We start from the raw sequence: 22,573 nt of genomic DNA, 5'->3' as shown, positions 1-22,573 counted from the left end.
ACAAAATCAACATATTACTAAAGTACTATTTCTTCAGCCTTAATTCAAGACTCTCCATAGTATTATTCTAATCTACTTTTCTAGCCTCTTCCTTCAGTATTTCCTATAGCAGTTTCCCTAAACTTAGAGACTTATCTACCTCTTTCACCATTTTTTGTTATATAGCCATCTCTATCATGATTAATGAAGATTTTTCATCATTTTTAACTTAAATAGCCTTGTACAAATCAATAAATCACACATTTAATATGCCAGTTAATATAAGTATTAAAATGTTTGTCCTAGTGCCACCTAAAAACATCAAGTGTCACATTTTGGGTTGCCCTGTCTTATGCCAGTGGTTCTCAAATTTGGAACACAAGATTGTGTGGGAGGCTTGTTAGGAATGGAGACTCCCAGGCCACACCTCTAGGGATTCTGATTCAGGCAGTCAGAAGCAGAAATCCTGCCTAATATGAAGCCTTGGCACCTACCAAGTTGGACTACTTGCCATTCTCTAGACTAACTCTCCACTTTCCTTCTATACTTTTCTTTTCCATACTTCCTCAGCTTGAAGTAACCCTCTCTTTCCCTAAGCCAGTGGAAATTAAGCCTATACTTTAAACCCTTCTTAAATATGACCATCACAATAAAGTACTTTGACTTAGATGTGACATCTCTCTCATTTCAACCCTGTTCTTTCCCCTATCAATTTATTTCTATTTCCATATGGACACATCATATTCAATGTAATATATGTCTACGTGTCTTATTCCCCCTCCTGAAGCATAAATGTTACTTGAGATTGGAAGCTTTATACTTTGTTCAAAAGCAGAGATTGTATCTTTGTCATTTTATGCTCTGTATATGATAGCTATGCAGATACTTGCTAGATTGAACTCTGCTAAACACTGAATTGGTTTAACAATTTTTATTAATATTTTAAAATCATATAGCATGAGTTATTCATTCACAGGGTATTATGGATTAAACATGAGACTCTAGACTACCAGCTTTATTTTCAAAATGAGAAAACTGAAAAGATATATAGAAACAAATAATTTTGTTATTTTAATTTTTGAAGGTTAAAAAAAATGGTTGAACTAAAACTGCCAAATTCAGTTTTTAAGAAAAAAAGGCAAGTGCTTAACTTATAACCTCCTGCGCAAAAGAAACTGATGGTGTTATTAATTGACATGATGAGTTTTTGATACTGCTACAAAAACCTATTGATTCCAGAAGAACACTATTATTAAAGCAAAGTTAATTTATTCTTACAAAATTCTCAGTACTTCCAAAAGACATTTCAGTATAATTTTTCTCTGCCTTAATGCATATTATTCTGATGTTCAAGAGTAATAATTTCTAGGTATTTTTCCAATGTAAAAGCCATAATAACTGTCTTTAATTAGAAAATATCAACACATAATTCATTTGTGAATTTTGGGGTTTTTTTAATTTGGTAATAATAATTTGGTTTGTTTCTATTCCAGGAGTAAACTGATTTACTGTTTTAAACATATTCATTTTAATCCAGATAGAAAATAAATGAATAGAAACAGAGAAATGGGACTTTTTAATGCAAAATGTTCATCAACATCAATAAATATCACAATATTATCTGTATTTGTATACTTTAGTATATACATGATACTTTATAAAGACAAAAAACTGTCAAACTAAAATATACAAATGCATATACTAATTTGCAGTAATAGGAGGAAAAATGAAAAATACATATTTTATTATGCTCACCTGGCCTTCCATGTTGAAAAAGGAGAATGAAAAGAGAACAACTGTGAGAAGTAAAGAATATGGAATTGTTTCCACATATCTCATTTGCTCCTTTCGTTACTCATTTTTCCATCATATTCCTGTTAAATTTCCTCTTTCATATGGCAGTTCAAGTAAACTAAACCTAGCTTATATGAAACATTTATTTAACTTTATCATTCCATTTTTACATTGTAAAAATAAAATTTCAACTTACTATGTCCATTTTCCTAAATAAAAGTAACTGGAAATAAAGCAGTAATAAGTTACTATTATATATGAGCTCCTGTTAAGAATTCTGAGGTCAGTGGTTTGAGGCCAGCTTAACCAACACAGAGAAACCCTGTCTCTTTTAAAAATACAAAAATTACCCTGGCATGGTGGCATATGCCTGTAGTCCCAGCTTCTCGGGAGGCTGAGGCAGGAGAATCACTTGAACCCAGGAGGCGGAGGTTGGTGAGTGGAGATCACACCATTGCACTCCAGCCTGGGCAACCAGAACGATACTCCGTTTCAAAAAAAAAAAAGAATTCCCAAAAATGACTAGTATTGGTCTTACCATAAAATGATAGCCTAACTATTGATACTAATAAAGAAAGCTATCCAACTATGCTTCCTTCTTTAAAAGGTAGTCTTTTTTTCATTTTCTGAAGTACTAAATATAGACAGATATTAAGGTTCCATAAATGTTTTAGCAGTACTCAAGGACCAAAAAAAGGTAGAATTTTAAACGTAATGAGAAGAAGTTAAATAAACCTCTTTCAACAATCCTATAAGTAGAATAGATCAGATTAGACAAGCTTATTGGAAGGTAACAACACAGCTCATTTGATAAAGCAGCTCTGAGAAATCCAAAAATACCATTTCTCTTTTTAAAAAAATCAAAGAAGCACTTGGACTAACAAGAAATAATGCACAATTTGGCTTCATCAAATACTTCATTAATTTTTTTCTACCCCTAAGGGACTGCCCTTTTAAAATCTTCTTCAAATAAAATATAACCTAATTGCTTGCACTGATCTACAGTTTCCAAAAGGATTTTTATTTCAACAGTGCCACCTAGTGGACCAGTCAATACTTTCAACTGGTCACTAGTTGATTTCATTTGGCTCAAACGCTAAGATTCCTCAAATAGCTTTATTTTTCAGTTCACAACACTCCTAATAACATTCAAGAGGAAATTTTACAAAAATATCATAATTTACAGGTTTTTGCCTTCTGATAGGTTGTCTCATAAAATTAGGTCATTTACAAATATTATTATAATATTTTAAATAAAGGTACCTTGGTGATTTCTTCAGAAGCTCGTTCGAAGTCCTGAACATTTCGACAGTAAAATCCTATTGTACAGCTAGGATCCATTTTTCGAAATGACATCTTTTTGGGAGAAGGGCAGTGGAATGTCTGTAATTTTAAAAGTTCTTTAGGATTAATTTATCTTTATTTGATAGACAAGCATGTATAAAACTATTATTTAAAATTTTTATCTAGCTTTTTTTCCATAACTATAAACATGATTTCCAAAGGGTGCTTTAGTTCATCCTATGCAGATGGTCCTCCCCATCCTGCAAAACTGTAAAATACAAGAGCCAACATTTGTATATATTTAATTCACCAAATCTCAACCTTATGTGACATTTGTGCCACTCTGCAAAAGAAAGGAAGTGTGTCAAAAGTGGTATGCATTTCTAACACCTGAAAACATGAAAAAGGCATGCACAGGCTAATACAAGGCTTAGACTCAAGTTAACCAATTCTATTAAACTGCAGTTAAGTCTGTTTTGTTGGAGATTTAGGGTTAACGTTTATAAACCTTTAAACAAAGATATCAAGACTTTTTAAACAAATACACAGATTCAGGTAAATGTTCTATACTGACATAAAAAGAGGTCAACTTGAGGGTTTTAGCAATTCACACAATTAGTACATAACTGCATATTCTTCAACTTTCTCTTCTAGTGTGCTTTAATTCTCATTTATTCTCAGGGAACAGGCTGGAACAGGTGAAACCCGTTCCATTATAGTCCCTGCCCTCCTTCTCATCAGTCCTTTTGTCTCTTTAGTTCACTTTTCTCCAATAGTCACAGTGCCACAGATATAAATGGGCTGGGTAGGCTGCCCTAGTTTCTCTACTGTCTTGCTAATGGATTTGGCTATTAGTAGAGTTTGTCATCTTTAGGGAATACCAAAGTAGAAAAAGGGCAGAATATAAAAGTAATCATTGCAGTCTTTTTGTTCTTCACAATCACACTTTAGTACTATGTTTAAAATATTTTTTTAATGCTTAAATGCTTAGTCTGTCCTTAAAAATCACTGATGTGACCAAGTCTTTTGCTGTATGTAGAAAAAAAAGTTTGTGTTAAAAAGAACATAAGACTACATATTCATATTTGTATAAATAAACTAAGGATATACAAAAATTAGCCAGTTTGTGGGAAAGGGAGAGAACTGAGCAGATGGGAGACAAGTGTGAAAAATTTTTGAATTAAAGAACAAGCTCAATTAAGAAATAATCTAGGAAGTGGGTGCTGTGGCTCCCATCTATAATCCCAGCTATTCGGGAGGCTGAGGCAGGCGGATTGCTTGAGCACAGAAGTGAAGCTGAAGTAAGTAAGATATGATCATGCCACCGCACTCCAGCCTGGACAAGAGCAAGGCTCCAACTCCATCAAAAAAAAAAAAAAAAGAAAGAAAAGAAAGAAAGAATGTAGGCTGGATTTGAACTCATAAATTTAGTTTCCCTACATTCAATGTCTAAAACTAAGGGATTTTTAACCTGATACTATCTATTAAAATGTGGAAAAAATAAGTTGTCATATTTGTTATGTTCATGGTGAGATCAATTAAAATCACTCTTTTCTCTCCCTGTACATACTAGTGACCCATATCAATTTGCATCCCGTATCATCACCAAAAGGTAGGCAAAATGTACAGATTCAAGCTGGTTTTTTTTCCCAATGAAAAGTTCTACTGCATATTAGATTCAAATCCAACAATATGTCAAGTTAATATAGGCCAAAAAATGAGTTTACAAAACTATGACTTTTGCAAAATGCTTGGCTAACTTACTTTATATAGTGAGATTCAACCTAGCTAAACTAGAACCTCCATGGCACTAGTCAACACAAATATAATCTTAGTTGGACTTTTCCTAACATTGTTTCACTGTTATGTTTGCAAAGAAATATTTAAAACAGATCTGGAAAAGCGTAGAAAAGCTAAACAAACTTGTTAGTTAACAATTTACAAGAGTATGAGTATATTAGGGTATATGGCACAGTTCTAGGTCATATTTATAACTTATTCTACATACATTGTGTCTACAAATAACCATTTGCCCAGCTCATTCGAAAGACAATACCAAGGAATGTTTCTTAACTTTTTTACTACCTGGAGATAAGAAGGAGGGCCAAAAAGTTTGTACGTGGTCTAATAATATATTTTTGAACTCATTTAATAGGGTATCCTATATTATACTGAAGCACTGATAAAAGTTTTCATGTAAGAACTTGAGCCAGGCTCATGCCTGTGCCCAGGAACTCAGGAGGTTGAGGCGGGAGAACTGCCTGAGGACAGAGGTTTGAGACCAGTTTGTGTAGCATGGCAAGACCCGATCTCTAAAAAAAAGTTTTTAAATAGCCAGGTGTGGCAGCATTCACCTATAGTCCCAGCTACTTAGGAGGCTTAGGTGGGAGAATTGCTTAAGCCCAGGAGTTTGAGGAGCCAGTGAGCTCTGATGGTGCCACTGCACTCCAGCCTGGGTGACAGAACAAAACTCCGTCTCTAGAAAATAAAAATTTTTAAATTTTAAAAAGCTTTTCATGTAGGAACCAATAATACTAAACCAGAATAGTCTTATTACTAACTCACTGTATTGACTCAATCATCATAGATAAGAACAAATGCTAAATTGCTATTCATGGTTGTTTCAATATCTACAAAGAACTTTTAAAATATTCACAAAAACACAGATATAAATCTCTAATCACTGAAACTGCTATTGGGTATTGCTGCATGAGTACTAGGATTCATACAATAGAGAGGTATTTTATATCATTTAAACTTTTTTTTTTTTTTTTTTGAGATGGAGTTTCACTCTTGTCGCCCAGGCTGTAGTGTAATGGCGCGATCTCTGCTCACTGCAACTTCTGCCTCCCAGGTTCAAGCAATTCTCTTGCCTTAGCCTCTCGAGTAGCTGGAGTTACAGGTGTACACCACCAAGTCCGGCTAATTTTTTTGTATTTTTAATAGAGACAAGGTTTCACCATGTTGGTCAGGCTTATCCCTAACTCCTGACTTCAGGTGATCCACCCGCCTCGGCCTCCCAAAGTGGTGGGATTACAGGCGTGAGCCACTGCACCCAGCCATTTAAACTTAATATTATTTTGTTCACTCAAGAAGTTTCTAAGGCAAATTAACTTACAATTCACAATTATTGTCTATTGTAGTACAAGTTAAACTTTCAAATATTTTCCTATTTCAGCTTATGCACTTAAGTTTTTTATTTTTAAAATTCTAATGATTGGTAAGAGGAGAAGCTTCTACTTGACAAATGCATTTTAAGGAGTATTCACTAGATACACTTCTGTAACAGTGTTTCTGGAAAAACTGGCCAGGGAAAATCAATTCCCATTCATTTCATTTTTGATACATTATTTACTAATTGTCTTAATAGTTATTAGGCACCTACAAAATGACAGGCACTATTCTAGGCTTATTGTTTAGAATATTGAAGTCTAATTATCTAAACATACAAAAACAATACTGAAACATATGCTTGTAGGTACAGCTATGCTATTTTGGTGATTTAGATGAAACTTCCTAAGACAGTTATTAGCGAATATCCTTACTAAAAAGTACCTACTGCTAATTAACCAGCTATGGTGGCACACACCTGTGGTCCCAACTACTTGAGTGGCTAAGGTGGGGAGATTGCTGAAGCCCAGGAGGTCAAGGCTACAGTGAGCTGTGATTGCACACTACACTCCAACCTGAGTGGTAACAGAGCAAGACTCTATCCTCTACCCAAAGAACAACACAAAAAAACCTCCTACTAACTGCAGTTCACATGTATAATTTGTAAAGGGTATTATCTTTCACTGATGAATTCACTCATCCAATCTATCTAGATGCCCAAATCACATAATTCTAATAGCTTTACTGCCACTACTTCTGAATTTCCCAAGATAGATTAAAACAGTTATCACTGCCCAAAATCTGACACTTGGAATTGGGGACCCAGTAATCAGAACAAACTAACATGTTTATTAATAAAGCTTTTCTTACATACCCTCACTGCCAAAGCCCAATTGAGCTCTCTTCTCATTCCCTTCTAATTTCAAGTTGTTCTTTGATGACTTTTGTTTAAGGTTGTTCATGCTGCTCCTTTGAACCCCATTTTCTGTTTGAAAATTACAATGTGAGTTTATTCATTATAATTTGCCTTCACAGTGAGCCATGTGCTCCATTCCTCAGTCCTAACCTGGCATATCTTCACTACTAGACTCAGGATCCAAATATAACTGCCTATGTTCACTTCCCAATGTGTTAAAAACTCAGTGGAGATAGCTAAAAATGAGGAAATCTCTTAAAAGTTAGTATAGAAATTCAATAATATATCAATTTATTTCAGAAGAAAATGTCACAAGAATTAAACATTAATACAAACATATACAATCAAAGCATTTGGAACCACAGAGAAGAAAAGATTTCAACAGAGGACTCCAAAGAGCTTAGGACAGTCCCTTGCACCTATAAAGAGCTCATTAAAAAAGAAAGAAATTAGTCTGATTTGGTTTCAAAATGTTAACAGTTCTATTCTAGAAGTGTAGGAATTCAACACCATAAGAACAACAAAAGATGCAATCTGCTTAAATCTCTTCTTCAATCTCAAATATTCTGGTATCATCCTACTTCTTTAAAATTTCACAATCTATCAGATTTAGGGCACTCTCAGAGGACTACCAGCAATTATTTATGTGGAATCAACTGATGATTCAAGATTTCAATTTTTCCATCTATTAACCAAAAAAAATACTGATCCAAAAAGTTTCCTACAAAAGTGATTTTAATAATTGAAGTATAAGGATGGTTTTAGAATATGCATACAATTTTTTACATTAATCAACTACAAAATTTCACTAGCATGTAAACATACAAGCAGTATGGCAAAGCGAGGATGGTTAGTAAACACAGGGTACTTAAAACACCTTCAATTGGAGTATTATAAACTTAAGAGATGATAAAAAAGCAAAAATTGAAATTTTATTCCTGTACAACTTTATATAATTTTTATATTACACTTTCATAGGAAAACAAGTGATACTACTAACTAAAATAAATCTCTTCATTGCCAAAAAACAAAAAATTCTAACAGAAATCCACACAGATTAAGATATTCTACCACAATCTCAGCCGGGTGTGGTGGCTCAAGTCTGTAATCCCAGCACTTTGGGAGGCCTGGGCGGGCTGATCACAAGGTCAAGAGTTCGAGGCCATCCTGGCCAACATGGTGAAACCCCATCTCTACTAAAAATACAAAAATTAGCTGGGCTTGGTGGCATGTGCCTGTAGTCCCAGCTACTCGGGAGGCTGAAGCAGGAGAATTGCTTGAACCCGGGAGGTGGAGGTTGCAGTGAGCCGAGATTGTGCCGCTGCACTCCAGCCTGGCGCCTGGCACCTGGCGACAGAGTGAAACTCTGTCTCAAATTAAAAAAAAAAAAAAAAAAAAAGATACTCTACCACAATCTCAAAAATATAACATCTATAAACCATTATGTAAGTGTTCCAATATATAAGAAATGTTTCTGTGCATTTAAGAAGTCAATTCTAACAAATTTTACCTTATATAGTAAAATATTAAAATCAATTGTTCCTTTCCATTTTTACTATCACCAGCCTACTTCAAACCTTTATTTTAATAACTCCCTCCTGGAGTGTTGCAACAGTCTCCCAATAATGAGCTGAAGCCTCGTTTCTAATTTTGATTGTATACACATAACCAGGATATTCATTCACTTGATATCTTTGCAGTCTCTCAAAATATCAGATGGATAATTTATACTGGCCAAAATAATCATACCAATAATCTTTTAATTTGCTTATTTAGGTAATACTAAATTACTAAGAACAATTTTCCTTCTAAATCTCAAGTACCTACTGTTTATAAGCAGTCAATTTGGCACTGATCTACTGGAAATGTCTTGGACACAAGAATCAGTGCTACAAGACCACAGGACAGAAAGAGAATTACAATGTGGTTCACATGGCACAATTATTCTGCAGTGCCTTCCCCAGTATCAATCAGTCAACTAGCAAATCTTTATTAAGGCACAAGATACTATGAAAGAAGAAAGTAGACCTGAACTCTGGCCTCCAAATGCTTACACTTTAATTGAGGTATTAGTTCACAAAGGATGCCAAAATGTTTTATAATGTATCTTTCTGAACCAGATTTTAACCTTGTGATTGATCTATTTTCATATTCTACCTCTTAAATACTATTAGATGTTAATATTAGCTAGCAAGCAATTACTAAAACAAAGTATTCAACTACATTTCCAACTCATCAAGCCCTTGAAAATTAGTGACCCATGACACTCAAGTGATTTAAATTATTTTATTCTGTAAAATTAGTCTGTAAAAGCATCAACTGGGAAAACAAAACCGTGGAATAACTACATGTTTCATTTACGTACTCTCAAATTTTTCTGAATTAAAATATTGAATCACAAAATGACTATATAAAAATAAAGAAGATATTAAAAAAAGAAAACTGAAAAAAAAATTAGAAACCCAACTAAGCTCTTGAAAACTTCTTAGCTAAAGGCTAAGATTTAATCACTGTGCTCAAAGCAAAATAATTTAGCATCTCATTAAGTCGCTTTGTTACTCTAACCCATCTATCCCCTTCTATTTTTCCTTTTATTTTTTTAAACAGGCCTAACATTTTAAATTCTTCAGTACTGTTTAGCTGTCTTTATACAAAATTACTTGGAGACTTGATCATTTATTTTAGTACAGCCAGGGTTTCTAACAAGTTAGAGACAAAGATAAATGAAGAAGAAAGTATATCATAAATTAAAATTCAACAACAAAGTACTTAACCTTTGACCACTGTGTTAACTATGGTTCTATAAATCAGTAAAATATTGATTATAACCTGTAATTATAATACTATAAAAACATAGCTACCTAGCATATCTCTAAATAATTAGTTTACTTCATAAGGTAAGAAAACAGTACCAGCTCTTTATCCACAGTACCTCAAGAGGGAAATCCTTTATGCTGACATCTACAAAAGATTGGCAGTAATGAGGATCCATGTAAATCAAACTGTCATCTACAAGGACAAAACAGAAGACAAGTAATTCAAAAAACACCTTATTATTACACTGCTTACAATCCAATTTCTATGTAGAACAGCTGAAAAAAATCTGGGAGTAACAGCTTGCCAGACTGATACTCATTGACTGAAACATAGGTTTGCACAGGCTAGATTAACTTTTGCATAATCAAATATGCTTGTATAAGCAGAATTTTTATAAAGTGATGAGACTGTCATTTAATTTTTGGTGATAAAATTACTTTCACAAACACACAATTATATTCTACAGTTTGCATATGAAAAATGTATTGCACTTCTTTATCTTGACAGGAAGAACATATTGCTTGTCATTTTATCATCAACTTGCACCACTAAAACCGGTAAAAAGTAAATATGTAAATAGCAACTGCCAGAATGTGGCAGCAATGTCTTCTGAAGTTTAGTGCAACCAATAAATTATGCCTTGTTTATGCAATAACAGAAATTAAACATACATTTTACAGAATCTAATTATGTTGTGGACTAAATGACAAATGAGTGGCTATAAGCAGGACTGATGAATATATAAGGTACTCGCTTTGCTGTTAATCATCCCGTTTCTAGATAATCTCATATTAACTTTCTGACTTTTAAAAGAAAACAATGAAGAAATATATTTTACTAAATCACTAACCTTGAAATCCAGCAAAGTAATATGACTGTTTAGGTTTGCCACCAATAATACCCACACAATATTCCAGGCTTAAAATGCCCTGCCAAAAAAAAATTAATACAGATTTAGTCAAGAGATAAATGATAATTATTCAAAGGAAACAAATTACTAACATTAGTAGTTCCCAAATTTACCACTACCAGTTATCATTTATATTACATTTGCACCCAGGTTCTGAAATCCACTTGTCTTACAAACTGCCTTCCTTTTCTTTAAATCATTCAACATTAACGTAACAAATCAAATATTTTGATCAGCATGTTGCTCAACAACATTAAACAACTACTACATAGAGACACAATCAATTTTACCACCTAAAGGCAATAAAATTCCTGCCAAAGCCAATACACTTAGCCTTCTAGTTAGCTGGTGAAGCCTCACTGTGATCAATGTAAAATTTTCATTAGGGTTTTTGAAATGCTAAAAATAGTTCTTAGACCTTATTGCTGTTTTCACTGGACCTTGAGTCAGAATTGCAAACTGAAAGCCATTTTCTAATCAATGCCATTCACTCAAATTTTTTATCCTACTTCATTTGAAATAAATATAAAGAGTAATGAAAATAACTTAATCCAAGGAAAATTATTATTATTATTGCATTTAAGGCCAATTTATTTTACTAACCATAAAATATCAGGGACATCACAATAAAATTTTTAATACACCCCTCAGCAATCTATTCTAAGCAGAACTCTATTTAAGTTGGGCCAAATTAACTCTATATCTTTTTAAAAACTCCGTACTCAGAGCCAACAATCCCTGAAAAAAAAAAAAAGTCCAATTGAGTAAGTTTAAAATGTCCAGTAATCAATTAATGTCTTATCAATAGTTCCTGCGATAATTTTGATAAATCATATAAAACACTAATAATGATAAATTATAGGTTATAAAATCCCAAAACTATTAAACAATAGTTAAGCTTTCCTTCTCTTAAATGAGAAGATGTTTTGAAATCTAAAAGATATACAAATAAAGAATATATAGACAAATATTCTTTTTCCTTTGACAAGTAACCAAACCATAGAGAACACATACACATATAGAAAATATAGAAAAAAAATAAAACTTTTCCCAAATTCCAAAACCCAGAGCTCATCATTATTACTATGTGGGGGAATACCTTCTTGACATCTGTCTACATTACATATATACATATACAGATTTACAAATACAATGTTATATATGTGAAATCATACAACATAAGCCATTGTAACCTTTTGTTGCTCATTATGTCATGAATATCTTTTCCTATCAATAAATAGAGATCTATATTATATTAACAATATGTAGTAGCTGAAAAATATTCTATTTTATGACAACAACAAAATGATTTAAAACCTCCACAATAAATATTTAAGTCGTTCAAGTTCTCACTGTTGTAAGTAATCCTCCACTACGATTTGAACATCTTTATTCCCTTCAAAATTCATGTGTGGGAACTTAATCCCCAATGCAGAGTGTTAAGAGCTAGAGCCTTGGGGGAGGTGTTTAGGTCATGAGGGTAGAACTTGCATGAATGAGTTCAAGGTTGCTATATAAAAGACTTGCAGGAGTGGGTTCTCTCTCCTGCTCCTCTGCCACATGAGGACAGAGTTCACCCCATTTGGCCCTTCTGCCTTCCACCATGTAAGAACACATAAGGAGACCCTCATCAGATGCTAGTGCCTTGATCTTAGATTTCCCATCCTCCAGAACTGTGAGAGAATAAATTTCTGTTCTCTATAAATTACTCAGTCTCCAGTATTCTGTTATAGCAGCAAAAATAAAAAATAAAAAATAAACTCAGACGCCCTCTAAACAACCTTGCACATTTTCAGTCTTGTAAAAATATCATAAAGGTTTTTCTGAAATGGAGAGCTGCAACTGAAAAAATTAAATTAAACAGAGAAGGTATATCAGGTTAAAATCTTAGAGATAATTAAAAAATAAATTTAGCTAAAATTGTACCAAAAAACTCACTAAATAGTAATAGAGTTACTTATCAATTAAGAATTCTTCTGATTTCCCCCTAAATAAAAATCCTTAATAAAATTAAAGAGTGCCTTACTTTAACTTGAGGTAATCTGATCAGTTGAAATACAATGTTTATACCATAGAGACCTGTGAGGCAGTGAAAGTTCTATGTCTCTTACAGCTAAGAAAAGAAAGAAAAAAATATATAGCAAGGATTGTCACTGACTCTCCTCAGAAAAAGAATGGTTCTAAGTAATGGAAGAAAGACTTTGGTTCTTGACATCTGTATTTCCCTTGCAACGCATTAGAGCAGGTTTAGCAATAAACGCTTAGAAGCGGATTAGGAGCTAGAATGCCATTACGTATAAGAGGCTGTATCTTTGGATTGAAACACTTTTCAGTTCCTAAAAGAGCTTCTTCACAGTTATCTAGTGGTGAAAATTTATTGAGCTGTATCCATGAAGCAATAAATAAGACTGAAGTAATCAGTCAAAAAGAAAAGTGCTAATTTGTCTCACTGAAGAAAAAGAACATATTGGACTTTCCTCATTCCAGGCCCTTAAAAATATAAACATAAATAAATAAATAAACCTCCTGTGGTAAGGACTAATAAAGCACACACCAAATTTCCTTCTTCTCATACAATGAAGCAGGATGCTATGTTGGCACTATCTCTCAAATACTGTGGCATTACCTTGTTTAATAAATTTGAAAACTAGAACTGAATAGTAAATTTTAGACTCACCAATGTACATTGGTTTGACAGGAAAAAATACAATGGCTGACCATACACGAAAAAAAGAAAAAAATTATTTTTCTTTCAGGGCTAATGAACACATTACTTTTACACTTCTAAGTGAATACCTCTTTCCATGCTCTGATTTGGGGTTTGACTTAACCATCCCCTCTGGCCAAACATAACACCTATCATATAACCTCCTCCACTTACCATTTCAGCCATTTTTATCTGATCACTGGAAAATAAAAATGTTTCAACAGTCACTGATCTCGCACTTCAGTGGACTATGGTGTAAATCAAGTTAGTAGAAGCTCAAGGAAATATTACCTTTCAAAACGTTCATGTTTTAGAGAAAAGTATGAAAAATAATAAACTTAGAGTCAAGAAAAGTCTAGTCTCTGCTACCAGTTTGCTTTCTGAACTTGAATATATCACTTAACCTTCTCCATGTCTTTTCTGTTTCATAAAGACAATCCAGTTCCTAGCTACTGTGAGGGCAAAATGAGATCACTTTATATCAAAACATATTGCACAAATTAGGGTTAAAAAATATGTACTGAGTAACTCCTATATGTTAGGCACTGAGGCTTCATTCACTTTAACAGCTTTACCATAGTTTGTTTCAGTACAAAAAGAAAAGCCCTAATTTGTCTTGCTGAAGAAAAAGAACATACTGGATTTTCCTCATTCTAGGCCCTTAAAAAATTAATATAAATAAATAAACCTCCTGTAGTAAGGGCTAATAAAACACACCAAATTTCCTTCTCCTCATACAGGATGCTACATGTCACTACAAATCACGGTTAAGCTATTAACCATGAATCACTCAAGAGCATTAGGCAGTGCTACCATCAGATAAATACTATCAATATCACCAAATAGCAAAGTCCTCAGCCAGATGAAACATGCCTAGAAGCCATCTGTAGCCCATTCCACCAGGAATGAAGCTTTGGCTAAAGCAATCAGTTTCAAGACTGGATCGGTTTCTAATCTTCAAATGGTAGTAGAGAAGGCAAAAATAATACAGTTCAGATTTGATTAGAACCCACCTGGAGATGACAACATGTTAGAAGTCTCAAAACCCTCAACAGATTCTCTAGATGAAGTGGCTTACAGCTTCTCACATTCCACCAATAACTGTACTAAAGATACATATCAGACATCAAAACCTTACCTTTATTTGTAAGATTAAGATGTCACTGCTATATTACCGTATTGTTATTATTAGTAACAAATGTGCTTCCAAAATCTTGGATAACTATTAAGAAAAGCCAGTATACCAGCTAAAAAACTTCCATGTATCATATGTTAAAAACAATTGCTCTAGATTTCTAGAATTAGCACAATCTAGCCTGAGAAAGATGTTCTGACTAAATATATAGAGACCATAATATGGGATTAATGCCTCATAGAGGGAACAAATTGTTATTAATCATAAAAGACAGATCCAGACTTTATTTCAACATTACTATATCCCATAACACTCCATTTAAAGAAGAATTCCAGACAAGCGCGGTGGCTCACGCCTGTAATCCCAGCACTTTGGGAGGCTGAGGTAGGCAGATCACAAGGTCAAAAGATCAAGATCATCCTGGCTAACATGGTGAAACCTCATCTCTAATAAAAATACAAAAATTATTCTGGTTTTTGGAGATTTCAAAATAAAAAATTTATATATATATATATATATATACACAAAAAAAAAAAAAAAACAGCTGGACGTGGTGGTACACACTTGTAGTCCAGCTACTTGGGAGACTGAGGCAGGAGAATCACTTAAACCCGGAAGGCAGAGGTTGCAGTGAGCTGAGATCGCAATCGCACCACTGCACTGCAGCCTGGTGACAAAGCAAGACTCCATCTCAAAAAAAAAAAAAAGAAGAAGAAGAATTCTAACTATGGCTGCAAAAACAGACTACTAAAAAGTGAAGAATTTTGCCAGGCACAGTGGCTCACGTCTGTAATCCCAGCACTTTGGAAGGCTGAGGTGGGCGGATCATGAGGTCAGAAGTTTGAAACCAGCCTGATCAACATGGTGAAACCCAGTCTCAACTAAAAATACAAAAAATTAGCCAGGCATGGTGGTGCATGCCTGTAATCCCAGCTACTCGGAAGGCTGAGGCAGGAGAAATGCTTGAACCCAGGAGATGGAGGTTGTGGTGAGCTGAGACTGCGCCATTGTGCTCCAGCCTGGACAATAAGAGTGAAACTTTGTCTCAAAAAAAAAAAAAAAAAAAGGGAAGAATTTTATTGAAACTATGAAAATAATCTAAAAACTTCCACCTTAATCACAGAAACTATTTCAAAGGTATTTTATCCTAAGTAAGTGTCTTGGTACCCAAAACAAGATAACATAGTTACACAGGTTTTTTTGGTACAAGAAACCAAACAATGTGTCCCAAAAAGGAACAGATTTTCAACTGGCTAAGATGAAAAAAACAAAGTTGGAACCCCTCCAAATACTATCTTCATATCTTCATTATTTCTATCTACATAAATAATCTCATCTTTTATTAACATCATGGTGTCACAGCAAACATATTATAAGATAACATAGCAGTAATAGAGAGTTTTTTTGGTAATTAATGTGATATAGTTTAATGCTAGTTTTATGAATAAAGATACATACTTAAAATTACAAATAAGAATAATGAAACTGTAACTATATTACAGGTTATGATTATTGCTGTATCTGTGTCTCCCTGATTAGCTACAAAAATTAAAAGGCTTTTCATTTTGTTTTAAAACACTGTGCTCTTCAACTCACATTAGTCTTATAACACTGAAATTTAAAATCTCTAATGTCAAATTTTACAATGTACAACTGTAAAATCATCACTACTCATTTAATAGAAAAAAGACTGCAAAACTTCTATATTTTTCATATTAGCTAGTATTGCCTTAAAAAAATTCAGCACTTATTTCATACCTTCACAAACTCTAAGTAGTCGGTGTTGGTTCTTTCTCCACCAAGTCTAACGGGAACTAGAATAATAACAGCTTTGTCATCTGCATTATCAGAGGTCATGGAAGCACTCTGTTTGTCAATTACATCAGAATTGTAAACTGAGAAAAACATAATGAATATGTATTAAATTTTATAAAAGTGATTTTCAGAAATATTTTTACCCAAATTTATCCTCCACCCCACAATGGACAGCCGTCCCATCTCCGGCATCACTAGCAAAGTCTTAGTAAGTTAAAAATACCACTGGGATAACTGGCTAGCCATACACAGAAGACTGAAGCTGGACCACTTCCTTATACCACATACAAAAATCAACTTGAGATGGATTAAAGACTTAAATGTAAAACTCAAAATTATAAAAACCCTAGAAGACAACCTAGGTAATACCATCCTGGGCACTGGAACAGGCAAAGATTTCATAACAAAGATACCAAAAACAATCACAACAAAAGCAAAAATTGACAAACAGGATCTAATTAAACTTAAAGACTTCTGCACAGCAAAAGAAACTATCAAAATAGTAAACAGATAATCTATTGAATGTGAGAAAATATTTGCAAACTATGCATCTGACAAAGGTCTAATATCCAGCATCTATAAGGAATTTAAACAAATTTACAAGAGAACAACCCCATTAAAAAGTGGGCAAAGGACATGTATGTTTTCAAAAGGACATACATGTAGGCAATAAGCATATAAAAAAAAGCTCAATATCACTTATCATTAGAGAAATGCTAATCAAAACCACAATGAGATGCAATCTCACACCAGTCAGAATGGTTATTATCAAAAAGTCAAAAGATAACAGATGCTGGCGAGGTTGTGGAGAAAAGGAATGCTCATATATCACTGGTGGGAGAGTAAATTAGTTTAACCATTGTAGAAAGCAGTATGGCAATTCCTCAAAGAGCTAAAAACAAAACTACCATTTGACTCAGTAATATCACTGGGTATATACCCAGGAAAATATAAATCATTCTACCATAAAGACATATGCACACAAATGTTCATTGAAACACTATTCACAATAGGAAAGAGAATCAGCCTAAATGCCCATTTGACAGACTAGATAAAGAAAATGTGGTACATATACACCATGGAATACTATGAGGCCATAAAAAAAAGAATGAGATCATGTCTTTTGTGGCAACATGGTTGGAGCTGGAGGCCATTATCCTTAGCAAACTAACACAAGAACAGAAAACCAAATACTGCATGTTCTCACTTAAAAGTGGGCGCTAAATGATGAGAACTGACAAACACAAAGAAGGGAACAACAGACACTAGGGTCTACTTGAGGGTGGAGGATGGGAGGAGAGAGAGGAGCAGAAAAAATAACTACTGGGTACCAGGCTTAATATCTGGACGATGAAATAATCTGTACCTCAAACCCCCATGACATAAGTTTACATATCTAACAAACCTTCACATGTACCCCTGAACCTAAAATAAATGTTAAAAAAAAAAAACTACTTCATTTATGTATTGAATAGATACTTATTGATAGCTAACTACTTTATGACACTGGGCCTTCAGCAGTAGGCAAAACAGAAAAATTCCCCCCTCCTTGAGCATATATGCTAATGGAGGAAATAGACAATAAATATGTAAAATATCTGTGAGATGGTGATACATGTTTTGAAAAAACAAAGAGAGAAGGGTGAACAGGAAATGCCGAGAGGGAGGCAATTTAAAATAAGGTGGCTAGGGAAGATCTTATGAGAAAGTAATATTTGAGTCAAGACTAAATGAAAGAAACCAAGTAATATTGACACCGAAGGGAAAAACATTCCATGTGAAAAGATCAAAAAGTGCAAATATCTTAAGGTAGAAGTATAATTACCATGTCCCAGAAACAAGAGGCCAGTCTTCTGAAGGGAAGTAAACAAGGGGTACGTAGCAGGAAATAGGATTAGAAGATAAGATTATAGTTATAGGGGAGAATGAAGACAGACTGTGTGAACTCTTGAAAGCCATTGTAAAGACCAGTTTTTCAGTGATGGGAAGCCACTGAAGAATTGTTCAGGGATGTCCTAATCTGACTTATACTTTAATAGCCTGTTTCCTGTGTTAGTAATAGACTGTAGGGGAAAGGGGCTGCTCTGCCTATGGAGTAGCCACTTTTTTATTCCTTTACTTTCTTAATAAACTTGCTTTCATTTCACTCTAAAACCAAAATAGGCTATAGGGCAAGGGCTAAAGTACTCTGAACAGTTAGAAAGCCATTGCAGTTATCCAGCAAGAGATGATGGTGGCTTGAACAAAGGTAGTAACTGTAAAGAAAGGAAATAGCCATGAAGAGGCAGAAAGTGATCATTGCACCATAATTAACAAGGCACAGTGGGTCACGCCTGTAATCCCAGCACTCTGGGAGGCCAAGGTAGGTGGATCATTTGAGGTCAGGAGTTCAAGACCAGCATAGTCAACATAGAGAAACCCCATCTCTACTAAAAATATGAAAAATTAGCCAGGCATGGTGGCAGGCACCTGTAATCCCAGCTACTCCGGAGGCTGAGGCTTGAACCTGGGAGGTAGAGGTTGCAGTGAGCTGAGATCGTGCGACTGCACTCCAACCTGGGCAACAGAGCAAGACTCCATCTCAAAAGTTTTTTTAAAAAGTGATCAGTTCATGTATCTGAAGATAAGGGACTCACTATTAAATGTTAAGATGTGAGAGAAAAAATTGAGTCACAGGTGATTTGAAGGGTTTTGGTTTAAGCAAACAGAGTAAGAAAGTTGCCATTTACGGCTGGGCAAGGTGGCTTACGCCTGTAATCCCAGCACTTTGGGAGGCCAAGGCAGGTGGATCATGAGGTCAAGAGTTCAAGACCGGCCTGGCCAAGATGGTGAAACCCCATCTCTACTAAAAAATACAAAAAATTAGCACGGCGTGGTGGCATATGCCTGTAATCCCAGCTACTCAGGAGGCTCAAGCAGGAGAATCACTTGAACCCAGGAGGCGGAGGCTGCGGTGAGCCAAGATTGTGCCACCGCACTCCAGCCTGGGCAACAAGAGTGAAACTCCGTCACCCACCAAAAAAAAGAAAGTTGACATTTACAAAGACATGGAAAAATGGAGGAGGGGAAAATATAGAAGGGAGAAATGGAAATTCAGTTTTAGACATGGTAACTTTGAGATACTTGTTAGACAGGTAAATAGAAAGGTTGAATAGACAGGACATATGCAACTGGACTTTGGAGACAGGACTAGGACAGACCTATAAATTTGGGAGTTACCAGCATGCAGATTACCACCTGCATTATAAAGCCACGAGACTTGGTGAATTCAAATCAGTATAGACAGAAAAAGAGATGAGATGAAGTCTAAAGACTGAGCACTGAAGCCCTAACATTTTTAGTGGTCAAGGAGATGAGGAAAAACCAACAAAGGAGGCTATGAAGGAGTGAATGAGGAGGTAGAGGGAAAATCTACAGAGTAGTGTCTAGAAATCAAGTAAACAAAATGTTGTAAGGAGGAAGAGTCAACAGTGTCAAATGCTGCTGATAGATTGTGTGATATGAGGACTGAGAAGTTACTGCTAGGCTTAGAAAAATTAAGTTATTGGTAAGAGCAGTTTTGGGGTGGGTACAATGGCTCATATTATCCAGCACTTTGGGAGGCTGTGGCAGGAGGATCACTTGAAGCCAGGAGTTCAAGACCAGCCTGGGCAATACAGCAAGACCCTTGTCTCTATAAAAAATTTTAAAATTAACCAGAAATGGTGATGTGTGCCTTTAATGCTAGTTATTTGGGAAGCTGAGGCAGGAGGAACACTTGAGCCCAGGAGTTTGAGGTAACAGTGATCTATGATCGCACCACTGCACTCCAGCCTGGTCAAAAGAGTAAAAAACCCTGTCTCAAAAAAAAAAAAAAAAAAAGAGAGAGAGAGAGAAAAGAGCACTTCTAAAAGAGTGGTATACAGTGGTGGCTATGACAGCCTAAGTACCACAGTTCAAGAGAAAACAGTAGGATTTGGTTGAAGCAAAATTAGACAAAATTTTATTTTATTCAAATTGAAGTAGTTTTCTTCAAAACATACTTTACACCCGTACGCTTTGTCAGTTTAATGAAACTCTTCTATCTTCCCAGAAGAGCTGAATAGGAAATTCTGCCACTTCTGTCCCAGTTCTTTCCTTTAAATTCCAAATTTAGACTGAGCTAACAAATTCTTCTCTTTACCTAACTCCCCTATCTCCCATAGTCAGTTGAAACCAAAGCTACAAAAATGCCACGGTAGTTCTCCCTTATCAGGATAGAGATTGCATTCTCACCCTTCATCTTCATTCAACATACATTTACTGAGGATCTGCTATTTCTTGATGTGTTCTACACTAGAGAGGTATAAAATAAATAAGATCCTGACTTCGAAAAATGTCTAGCCTAATCATTTGGTGTTTTTCCTCCACTTCCTGTATATGTAAGGGCTATGACATAGTCCAATTCTGTAACAGAGGCTCATCACAGCAGAGAATCTCAACCAAATGATTCTGATACCTTACCTCTACGCTTGCTACCTCAACAATCATTGATATTATATATAAGAAACAGGAAATTATAAGGTGATATCACAACTGAATCACAAGTACAATATTTAATAGAAGTATTTCCAAAATGTTACAGAGCACAGAGGAAAAGTAAACTAATTCTGCCTAACGACAGTTGGGAAAGACTGCCAAAGGTATAACATTTGTGCATGTTCTTGAAGAATGACTAAGACTTAACAGCTACCAAAACAGATATATAGACCAATGGAACAGAACAGAGTCCTCAGAAATAACACATCTACAACCATCTTATCTTTGACAAACCTGACAAAAATAAGGAAAGGATTCCCTATTTCATAAATGGTGTTGGGAAAACTGGCTAGTCATATGCAGAAAACTGAAACTGGACCCCTTCCTTACACCTTATACAAAAATTAACTCAAGATGGATTAAAGACTTAAACATAAGACCTAAAACCATAAAATCCCTAGAAGAAAACCTAGGCAAAACCATTCAGGTCATAGGCATGGGCGAAGACTTCATGACTAAAACACCACAAGCAATGGCAACAAAAACTAAAATTGATACATGGAATCTAATTAAACTAAAGAGCTTCTGCACAGCAAAAGACACCAGAGTGAACAGGCAAACTACAGAATGGGAAAAAAATGTTGCAATGTATCCATCTGACAAAGGGTTAATATCCTGAATCCACAAAGAACTTAAATTTATAAGAAAAAAGTAACTCCATCAAAAAGTGGGCAAAGGATATGAACAGACACTTCTTAAAAGACATTTATACAACCAAAAAACACATGAAAAAAAGTTCATCATCACTGGTCATTAGAGAAATGCAAATCAAAACTACAATGAGATATCATCTCACACTAGTTAGAATGGTGATCATTGAAAAATCAGGACACAACAGATGCTGGAGAGGATGTGGAGAAATAGAAACACTTTTACACTGTTGTTGGGGTGTAAATTAGTTCAACCATTGTGGAAGACAGTCTGGCTATTCCTCAAGGATCTAGAACCAGAAATACCATTTGACCCAGCAATCCCATTACTGGATATATACCCAAAGGATTATAAATCAGTCTACTATAAAGACACATGCACATGTAGGTTTATTGCAACACTGTTTACAATAGCAAAGACTTGGAACCAACCCAAATGCCCATCAATGATAGACTCGATAAAGAAAATGTGACACACATACACCATGGAATACTGTGAAGTCATAAAAAAAGATTAGTTCATGTCCTTTGCAGGGACATGGATGAAACTGGTGGAAACCATCATTCTCAACAAACTAACACAAGAACAGAAAACCAAACACTGCATGTTATCACTCGTAAGTGAGAGGTGAACAATGAGAACACATGGACACAGGGAGGGGAACATCACACACTGAGGCCTGTCGGGGGTGGAGGGCTAGTATCAGGAGAAATAGCTAATGTAGATGATGGGGTGATGGGTGCAGCAAACCACCATGGCACATGTATGCCTGTGTAACAAACCTGCACATTCTGCATATGTACCCCAGAACTTAAAGTATAATAAAATAAAAAATAAACTTAACAAGAGGCATTCTAATAATAAAGGACATGCCAAGCAGAGGCAATAATATGCACA

At 34.9% G+C, this 22,573-nt stretch overlaps 1 protein-coding gene across 6 annotated transcripts in view; it reads right to left on the bottom strand.

Annotated features, from left to right (window-relative positions):
- ATG4C (autophagy related 4C cysteine peptidase) overlaps positions 1-22,573 on the bottom strand; it is an 82,888-nt gene that overhangs the window by 21,358 nt on the left and 38,957 nt on the right. For 5 of the 6 annotated variants that reach the window (XM_012442770.3, XM_012442768.3, XM_012442769.3 and 2 more), the window contains exons 7-10: positions 16,412-16,548; positions 10,752-10,830; positions 10,017-10,093; positions 3,037-3,156 (exon numbers count right to left, since the gene is read on the bottom strand). In XM_012442770.3, the coding sequence (XP_012298193.1) occupies positions 3,037-3,156; positions 10,017-10,093; positions 10,752-10,830; positions 16,412-16,548 (413 nt within the window). Of the gene's footprint in view, positions 1-3,036; positions 3,157-7,042; positions 7,154-10,016; positions 10,094-10,751; positions 10,831-16,411; positions 16,549-22,573 lie in introns of those variants that run through there. The other variant, XR_001105779.2, reaches the window with a different exon arrangement.

This window comes from Aotus nancymaae, unplaced genomic scaffold (genome assembly GCF_030222135.1).
Source record: "Aotus nancymaae isolate 86718 unplaced genomic scaffold, 86718_ANA_hifiasm-v0.15.2.pri h1tg000007l, whole genome shotgun sequence".
In the NCBI taxonomy this organism is placed as follows: domain Eukaryota; kingdom Metazoa; phylum Chordata; class Mammalia; order Primates; family Aotidae; genus Aotus; species Aotus nancymaae.
Note: the sequence above shows the minus strand (reverse complement) of the source record. Positions and strands in the feature narration are given on the sequence as shown.